The 9,932-nt window shown below is 53.5% G+C and overlaps 1 protein-coding gene across 1 annotated transcript in view; it reads right to left on the reverse strand.

Moving 5' to 3' along the window:
* Positions 1-729, reverse strand: part of LOC102861857 (keratin, type I cytoskeletal 42-like) — a 6,690-nt gene extending 5,961 nt beyond the window's left edge. The window contains exon 1 of the mRNA XM_006901635.1: positions 436-729. Within this exon, the coding sequence (XP_006901697.1) occupies positions 436-711 (276 nt within the window). The 5' untranslated portion in view covers positions 712-729. The remainder of the gene's footprint in view (positions 1-435) is intronic.
* Positions 730-9,932: the final 9,203 nt, after the last annotated feature.

Genomic DNA, 9,932 nt, shown 5'->3' on the forward strand with positions numbered 1-9,932 from the left:
TGTGTGTGTGTGTGTGTGTGTGTGTGTGTGTGTGTGTGTGTATGTGTGTGTGTGTGTGTGTTTTCTCTTCCATCAGACTGTTGTGTGCCCTGGAGTTGGAACCAGCCCATAGTTGACTCTGGCAAGTTTCTGAGGCAGTAAATCACATAGGAGGAGATTGTCAGACTTTCTCCTGAAGAGCAGCTGGTGGATTTGAACCACCTACCTTTGGATTAGGGAGCTCTGGTGACCTAAATGGAGAACCTTTAACAAACCTCTCTGCACAGCCGTCTGCCATGCTTGGCACCAAGGACTTAGCAAGTGAGTGAATGAATGAATAAATGACAGAAGTCTAGGATGGAGAGAGATGTTTGCTCCAGTGCAAAGCGGGCATGGGGTGAGTCAGCAGGTACTAAAGGCAGAGGGCAGAGGGTAAAGGACGGGGAGCTCTCACACCTTACTCCGCAGGTCTTCAATGATCTTGAAGTACTGGCTGTAGTCTCGGGCAGGCCCGGGGCCCTGTTTCTTGTACCAGTCTCGAATCTTCACCTCCAGGTCGGCATTGGCCTCCTCCAGGGCGCGCACCTTCTCCAGGTAGGAGGCCAGGCGGTCGTTGAGGTTCTGCATGGTCTCCTTCTCGCTGCCCCCCAGTAGGGCATCAGCCACGCCAAAGCTGGACCCAAAACCCCCGCCCAGGTTGCAAGTGTAACCGCTGCTGTAGCCGCCCCCCATTCCCGCCGAGAAGCGGGATGAGGTGACCGACATGTTGCCACAGCTGCCAGCTCCCAGGAGGCTGGGGGCCCGGCAGGCACCACCAACACGCACTGAGGACATCCGGGAGAAGCTCCCACCTGGCACACATAGGCCTTTCACGGAGCCTGAGGTGGAGAACTGGCGGATGCTGCTGCTGGTGGCGGTCATGATGTCCAAGATACAGTTCCAGAGTCTGGTCCGGACAGAGACCCCAGATGGCCCTTTATAGCCAGGCTGCAGAGGGGCTGGGCCCCTTGCCCTTGAAGTTAGAGCCAAAACCCCAGCCATGTAATTTGCCCATGTACCAGCCACACAGGGCCTGGGGCTCAGGCTTGACATGCAGAGTGCACCCCCAGACCCCTCCCATGCCCAGCCTGGCCTAGACCTGGTGGACACTTAGCGGCCCATTGTCTGCTCAGAAACAAAGGTGGTGTTGGGAGCTGCAGCCTCAGGGTAGGGTGATCCTCCATCCTCAGCCCCAATTAGGCCGCTGAGCTCATTCTTGGGGGGAGTCCGGAGAACCCAGCCCGGGAAGCCAGGAAGGGCACAGAACAAGGCTCCACAGGCCTGGAGCCTAGAGGCTTGCCTGGCCCCCACCCAGCATTCCTGGGCCCCTGGGAGACGGTAGGAGATGCAGGTCAGCATCCTCCCTGGGGACACACTGTGACCCTAAAGCAGCCCTGTCTGAGGGGAGAGATGTACCTGAGGGCACCCCCAGTCTGAGGACGGAGAGAACTGAGACGGGACCCTCTGACCTAAGAAAGCCCCCTGAATCTGAGGAGCGATATTTAATCTTGGAACCTGAGGTAGCTCCTAGGAGCTTTTTTAGCCTCAGATTCGAGAGAACCTAAGATTTGGCCTCTTGTCTTGAGGAAACTCTCAGAGGGGGAAGATTTAGAATCTGACCTGGGGCTCGGACAGGACAGCTAGGTGCACCCTCAGATCCCTCCTATGCCCTGAGGGAGTCCCCAGGTTGAGGGAGGAGAGTTAGCCTCCAATTTGAGAGAGTCACTAGTCTGAGGCAGAAGATTTAGCTTTTGAGCTAAGGAGGCCGCCTCCCTCTGAAGGGAGAGACTTAGTTCCTATCCTGAAAGAATAGGAGGTATTTGAGGAGGGGTCAGACCTCATGCACTTGCTGCAGAGGGTCAAGGACTGCAGCCTTCAGTATGGACTGAGGCTCAATGTCAAGAAGACAAAGATTCTCACCACTGGACCAATTGGTAGCATCAAGATGGATGGAGAAGAGATTGAGATTGTTCACAGCTTCAGTTTGCTCGGCTCCACAGTCAACACTCTTGGCACCAGCAGCCAGGAAATCAAAAAACGTATTGCGATGGGAAAGTCTGCTGTTGGGGACCTCTCTAAAGTACTCAAGAGCAACGGTGTCTCTCTGGAGACTAAGGTGCGCCTGATACAGGCCATGGTCTTTACAATCACTTGTTATGCATCAGAGAGTTGGACAGTGACTAGGGAGGACAGAAGGAGAATTGATGCCTTTGAGCTGTGGTGCTGGAGAAGAGTATTGAATGTACCATGGACTGCCAAGAAAACAAACAGATTCATCCTCGAGAAGGTTAAACCAAGCTACTCCTTGGAGGCAAGGATTCTGGGGCTTTGTCTGACATTCTTTGGGCATGTTACAAGGAGGGACAGGTCCTTGGAGAGGGACATCATGCTTGGGAGGGTGGAAGGATGGCGCAAGAAGGGAAGACCCTCTATGAGATGGATTGATTCAGTGACTGGGATAATCGGGATGGGTGTGTCAGAGGCAATGCAATTGGCACAGGATAGAGCAGGGTTTAGGGCTGTTGTACATAGGGTCGCTATGAGTCGCAAACGACTCGATGGCACATTAACAACAACAACATTAGCTCTCTCCTGAGATTATTTCAAGTCTAAAGTGGGGTGGGGAGATGAGGTTCCCCATGTCCGAGGGGAATAAACATGGGCCCTGACCTGAGGAAGTGTAACCTGATACAAGGTCTTCTGGGGCTGTCAATTCCCAAATCTCACTTTCCTCTTTAGTGAAAAGGAGTTAATTCCCATCTCTTAAGGCTCAAGAGGGAATCTGGAGAGAGAATGATATCAGTCAAGCTCTGAAAAAATTATCAAAGACATTCTGTGAACATGGGGTAGGGATGGGTTTGAAGCTGGAGAGGATGAATCAAGGGTTGGGGTGACTGCTCTGCTTAATTCCCCACCTCACCTCCATGTCTGAAGAAAGTCCCTCCAGAGGGGCTCTAGAGGAGACACAAAGGAAGGGCAAGGAGAAGCAGGATGAATGCAGCCAGAAACCCCCCTCTGTCCGGCCCCACCCGAGGCCACCCCTGGGAGAGAACAGCCCGACCCACATCCTGGCGGCTCACACCCGCTCGCACGCCCAACAAGGAGATTACCAGCCTAATCTCGGTGGCGCTAATGATTTAGGCGCTGCCAGGACCCTGGCGTCTGCACCAGGCCTGTCTCCATGCGGAGCTTTCAGGGGTAACCAGGCCCGTGGGACCGGGCAGGAGAAGGCGAGCCTAGCACGGGCAGAGGCATGTGGGTGGCCTGGGCTCTGGGCCACACACAGGGACAAGGAGGGCTTTCCACGTGGCCCAGTGATCCCGGGATGAGCAGCCTGCAGGAAGGACTTCCTGCTTGGAAATAATAGGGTGATCTCACACTGGGAGGTGTCCCCCCCCCAGTTGGAGAGAGCCAAAGAGAGGCTCAATATACATTCTCTGTGAGTCAGGGGGTGAGAAGGTGAGCCCCAAGTTTATGTCCCTCCCTCTACCCGGCCTGTGAAGCCTGCGTGGTCTGGGTTTCTGAAAAGGGGAGGTCAAAGAGCAAGGTCAGATCACCAGGGCTACTTCACCACAGACATCAGGAAGGACTTCCTGCCATGAGGAAGGCCATAACTGTCTTGCAGGAAGCGAATGGAGGGAACCAGTGGAACCTGGGGGATGCCTGAGTGAGCTGGTCACCTTTGCATGGAAGGACACACAGTGAAGACCCCACACCACACTCCCAGAGCTCTACACAGGAGCATGGTGGTGTCTGCTGCTATAGGCCAGCCCAAGTCGCCCACTCAGGCCTCTCTCTGGGTTCCAAGGACAGCTTGCCCTGCTTCCAGCACTAGACTTGGAACAGAGCCAGGAGCCTGGCAAGGAGGGACAGGCCATGGCAACCCCACCTTCTTCTCAGGATCTCTCCAAGAACCCCAAGTCTCATCCTATCTGGTAGCCCCACCTCCTAAACCCCCAGTCTTGAGATCAAGCTTGAAGAAGGAAGTTGCTTAATCTCCCTCCCTTCAAACTGACCAGTGCTGCACTTTCCACCACCACCAGTAGGCCCAACAATACCTTAGCAACTGGCCTCAGGCCATAGCCTGTGCTCCTCCTCCCTTTCCCTCTCATCCTGGACCAGGCTGGAAAAACCCTGGACATTCCTTCTCCATAGCTAAGGGCCAGTCCTCATCAGATGTTCACAGTGCCATGTGGAAACTGAGGCGCCAAAGCGGCGTCAGAATCAGGGCCTCCAGAAGCTCCCACTCTCTTTGCCAGGAGAGGAGGGCCTGGCAGGATCTGGTGGAGGGCCACGCAGAGGTCCTCTGGGCCGTGACTCTTCCTGCCCAGGCCTGTCCTCCACCCCCGGCAGGGAGAGGCCCCTGGCAGCCCTGAAGGACAGCGTCAGGCCCACAGCCCCCGCAGCTGTTAGCAGCTCGGCCCACTTAACAGAAGAAAGGAAGAGGAGGAAGAGATACAAACAGTGGATCCTTTACTTCAGTCCCAGAGGCTACTGGGAGGCGAACACACATGGAAACAAAGCAGGTGAGGAAGAGGCCCAGGAATGGCTGGGAAAATCCCAGAATCCTGCCCTGCTCTCAATGCCAGCCTCAGGTTTGACTACTCTTACAGGCCCTGGGTCCAGGCTGAGACATGGACAGGTCCTGCCATGGGCTTGACCCAGCCAGAGGGTTGGGGAGAGAGTCCCTTAGAACTGTAATCATGCTCCTGTTGATGAAAGGTCCAGGATAAGAATTAACTGGGGGTCTAATATATAGCTGATAGGTTCAATAGATGCATATTCACAGTAACAGTGAAGGTTATGTCATGTCTATCCAGTTGACCTTGGCTCCTCCTGGCCTCCCAAGCATTAGCCATCACCCCCGATGACAGTGCCCACTTCCTCACACCTCCACCCCTCCCCAAGCCGAGGGCAAGGCTTGTACCCAAAGGTGCTCTGTAAGTGCTTATCGAGTTACTAGGCTTGTGGAGCTGGGTAGAGACAAGGATCCAGGAGGAGAGTACACAGCCACCTCCCTGACTCAACAAGGTAAAAACAGGTCAGGATCAGGTGTTGCAAATTTCCCACTAGGGACACAGGCTTGGCTGATGAGATGACCCCAAATCTTCAGGGGGTCCCAAAGGCCTTCATTGCACTCCAGGTTTCTGCCTGCAGGTCCCCTGCCAGCTCCTGTCCGTTCACCCACACTGGGGCCCCCTCTCACCAGCGGAGGAGGAGCTTGAGAGTCCCCTACCCTTCACCTCACTTCAAAGCATTCCTCCCCTCCAAGGGAAGCACCCCCTTCCCTCAGCCACCACACCTGGCCCCCGCCCTCGGGTGGAATCTTCCACCTTTCTCCATCGGCTTTCTCCACCTCAGTCCTGAGGCCCCAGTCTCCACACCCCAGATCCACCTACTAATGGTTTGTGTCTGGCTCAAAAAAGGCCCCACCCTCTGCCTCCCTGAGGCCAAGGAGATGCGGGAACATTCCTGGGGGGCCCCTGCACTTCTGGAGGGACAGCCAGGTGCTCCTCTGCTCAGGGCCCTGCTGACTCAGCCTGTCCCTTTGCCCCACTCAGCCACCTCCCTCTGACTGGTTTCCAGGAACCCTCAGCTGGAGTGGGGTGGGGTGAGGGGTGTGCTCTATCCCTCACCAGGACGTGCCACACCACAAGGGGGGACACCCTGTCTTTGCAGGCAGAGCCATCTCAGCTGCCTGGGGCTCCACTCCAAAGGAGTTAGAGGCCTTGGCACCACGGATGGGTCTCAGCCAGAGGATGAGCCAGGAAGGGAGGACTAGGGGTGTGTAGCGAGCCCAGGCCTGAGGGCGGCACGTGTGGGAAATCTGCAGCTCTCGGCTCCCCATAGGAAGACTCCAGTCTCACAGGCCCTGCTCCTTCCTTCCGTCTTCACTCCTCGCCCCTCTTCCTCCTCCCCCGACTCCTCCCTCTCCCCTCTCCCTCCTCTGTCCTCTCCTTCCTCCCCTAGTTCTTCCTCTCCCCTCTCCTTCCTCCCCTAGTCCTTCTTCTCCCCTCTCCTTCCTACCCCAACTCCTTCCAAGCCCCTGTTTCCTCTCTCCTCTCCTTCCTCCTCCCTCTCCTTCCTCCCCCTCCTTCCTCCACCCTCTCCTTCCTCCTCCCTCTCCTTCCTCCCCCCTCCTTCCTCCCTCCACTCCTGCCTCTCTCCTCTCCCTCCTCCCCCCACTCTTTCCTCTCCCTTCTCCTTCCTCACTCCTGTGTCAGCTCAGATGGACCCCCCCTCTTTCAGGCCAGGGACATACCTCTCCCCATTGTGCCCTTCAGACTGACTGTTGGGGATCCAGGCTCCTTCCCACCTTCAAAGCAGGCATGTCAGCCCACCGGGTGGGCCCCTTCTACTCATCTCCATCCCCTGGGCAGTAGGTTGCACCCTATTAAATTCACACTCATTTATACTGCTCCTTAATGTTGTTAAGTGATTTCCTCCAGGAACCAGTGCCTGAGGCACCCTGAGCGGGAGGCAGGAGGCAGGCCTCATTCTCCCCTCAGATTGAGTATGTCTTCAGCTAACAGCTGTGTCTCTCCCCTCAGACTGGGTATTTCTTCAGGTAACAGCTGTGTCTCTCCCCTCAGACTGGGTATTTCTTCAGGTAAGAGCTCTGCCTCTCCCCTCAGACTGGATGCCTCCTCAGGTAACAGCTGTGTCTCTCCCCTCAGGATACTTTTTCAGGTAACAGTTATGTCTCCCTGTTTAGATGGAACACTTCCTCAGGTACGGTGTGTCTCTCCCCTAAAATCAGACATTTCCTCAGGCAGCAGCTGTCTCTCCCCTCAGATTAGACACCTCCTCAGGGGGAGGGTTCTGTCTTTCCACTCAGACCTCAGAGAGCAGAGGCCTAGATCCCCCCTTCAGACCACAGACTCTGTCAGGCTGGGAACTCACGTGGGGTAGGGGCTGCTTTGAGTATGGCTTGCCCTCCACCCTGTCTGATCCACCTGATGTGGCTAACGTCCGGGAGGGGTCTTGGCTCTTTGCTCTGGTCCTGTTCATCCAGCCCACTACAGTGTGACCCACCTTCTTGGGGAATAGAGGAGGAAAAGGGAGACTAGGAAGAGGGGGTCCCAGGGAAGAAGGATGACAGGAGGAAGGATGGCAGGAACAAGAGTTAGAAAAAAGGACCACAGGCACATGAAACAGCTGCATGTCCTGTGCCCTGGAGAGAGAGAGAGAGAAGGGATGGGGGTGAGAGAGAGAGAGGGAGGGAGGGCGAGGAGGGGGGAGGGAGAGAGAGAGAGAGAGTGTGTGTGTGTGTGTGTGTGTGTGTGTTTCTGTTCTGAAGAAGGGAGCTTGCTCCTGGCTAGTAGTATTTGGACTGCATCCTAGGGAGTCAGGTCTTTATGGTAAGGATCTAGATGGCTAGGGACTGTGGTCACCTGGAGCCCAGGCCTCTACACAAAAGAATTCTTGCCCTTTCTTCCTGTTTCTCACTTGGAAAGACAGACGTCCTTCCTTCCCCGTGGGGACCTCCTGAGGTTGAAGGTGTCCTCAATCTCCTATCTTTCTTTCAGGGAGCAGCTGATCAATTCGAATCGCTGACCTTTCAGTTTGCAATCCAACACACAAAGCACTATCCACCAAGGCAAACGTATAGAGACCAAGATTAGTGTTTACCTGGGATTAAAGTTCTGGTGGCATAGTGCATTATGTGCTGCACTGCTAAACAAAAGGTCGGGGGTTCGAATTGAGAGATGTGATGTGACCAGGTGCTTCTGTGAGACTTACAACTCCGGAACCCTGCAGGAAGTGGAGTCCTGTGGGGTCCTTGAGTCTGAATCAATGCGACAACAGTGGATTGGGCTTGGGCTGGAGTAGGGAGGCAAAGGAGGAGTCATTGTTTTGGTCACACCGAGCTTCCATTAAGGATGATGGAAAATTCCAGAAATGGAGAGTGATGATGGTTGCACAGAGTTTAATAATAACAGAGTTAATGTTGTTGAACAATGAACATTAACATAGTAGAAATGGCAAATGTTTTAAATACCCATTTCACCATAATAAGTGCCTTTTAATCTGAACTCTGTATGACCTTCAGCAAGTCCTTTTCTCAGCCTTTCCTCCCTCATCTGTAAAATGAGGGTACTGCAAGGAGCTGACAGGATTTTCAGGTGGAGCGGTGGCAAAGGAGTAGAAGCCCCTCCACCAGGTGCTGCATTGACACAGTGCATACAGCAATGGGCTTAAGTGTGTCAGAGATTGTGAAGATGGCACAGGAAAGGACAGGGTCCAGAGCAGTTGTTCACCATGATAGATGGAGAAGAGATTGAGGTTGTTAATTACAGCTGCTCAGCTCCACAATCAACACTTGGCCCCAGCAGTCAGGAAATCAAAAGACGAATTGCATGGGGAAAATATGTTGCCAGGGACCTCTCCAAAGTGCTGAGAAGCAACAATGTCAGTCTAGAGACTAAGGTGCATCTGATCCAGGCCATGGTCTTCGCAATTACTTGCTATACATCAGAGAGCTGGACAATGAATGACTAAGGATGACAGAAGAAGAATCGATGTCTTTGAGTTGCGGTGCTGGAGAAGAGTCTTGAACATACCGTGACACAAGAAAACAAATAGGTCTGTATTGGAGAGGGTGAAATCAAATTTCCCCTTAAAGGCTAGGATTTTGAGGCTCCATCTCACACACTTCAGACATGAGGTCAGGAGGGACCAATCCTTGGAAAAGGACATCATGCTCGGAAGGGTGGAGGAACAGTGCAGGAGAGAAAGATCCTGGATGAGATGGACTGACAGTAACTGGGGAAATGGAGGGTTGGTGTGTTGGAGTCAGTGAGACTGGCTCAGGACAGGGCAGGCTTCAGAGCTGTTGTACATAGAGTCGCTATGAGTCACAGGTGACTCAATGGCACATAACAACAACAGGGAGCTCACAGGATTTTTCAGGGGGAGGCGTACATAGCAAAAGGGTGGAAAACCCTCTACCAGGTGGGTTGACATGGTGACTGCAGCCTGAGTGTGTCAGAGATTGTAAGGATGGCATGGGATAGGACAGTGTTCAGATCAGTTGCTCATAGAGTCGCTGGGGGTCCTACTTGACTCGACAGCACCTAACAACAACAGGGAGCTCTGGTGGCCTAGTGGCAAAAGTCTGCACTGCAATCCCAAAGGCACAGGTTTTGAATCTACCCAAAGGGGTGCAGTTCCGAGCCGTCAGATGCTCCATGGGAGGATGAGCAATCTCCTCCCATACTATTTACTGCCTCTGAAAACAGCAAAACAACCACATATCCGGCAAGGTAGTCATGAAGAGTTCAAGGATAGCACATGAAAGTCTACACCTTGCATACACAACAGGTGACTGTGCAAAATTCAGTCATTCTATCACCAGCTTCATTTCTGTCACCAAGTCCATGATTTTCAACTACTGAGCCTTCTTCTCTGTTCCCAACTTTTGTGTTCCAGTCACCCACTATTATTAATGCATCTTGAGGCATTATGCAGATGACACAACCCTGCTTGCTGAAACTGAGGAAGACCTGAAGCGCTTGCTGCAGATGGTCAAAGACTGCAGCCTTCAGTATGGATTGAGGCTCAATATCAAAAAGACAATGATTCTCACCACCGGGCCAATCGGCAGCATCAGGATGGATGGTGAAGAGATTGAGATTGTTCACAGCTTTAGTTTGCTTGGCCCCACAGTCAACACTCTTGGCACCAGCAGCCAGGAAATTAAAAGACATATTGTGATGGGAAAGTATGCTATTTGGGACCTTTACAAAGTACTGAAGAGCAATGGTGTCACTTTGGAGACTAAGGTGTGTCTGATACAGGCCATGGTCTTTGCAATCAGTTATGCGTCAGAGAGTTGGACAGTGATTAGGGAGGATAGAAGGAGAATTGGTGCCTTTGTGCTATGGTGCTGGAAAAGAGTACTGAATATGGAC

Source organism: Elephantulus edwardii, unplaced genomic scaffold (assembly GCF_000299155.1).
Source record: "Elephantulus edwardii isolate Elephantulus edwardi_28Jun2011 unplaced genomic scaffold, EleEdw1.0 scaffold00340, whole genome shotgun sequence".
Taxonomy (NCBI): domain Eukaryota; kingdom Metazoa; phylum Chordata; class Mammalia; order Macroscelidea; family Macroscelididae; genus Elephantulus; species Elephantulus edwardii.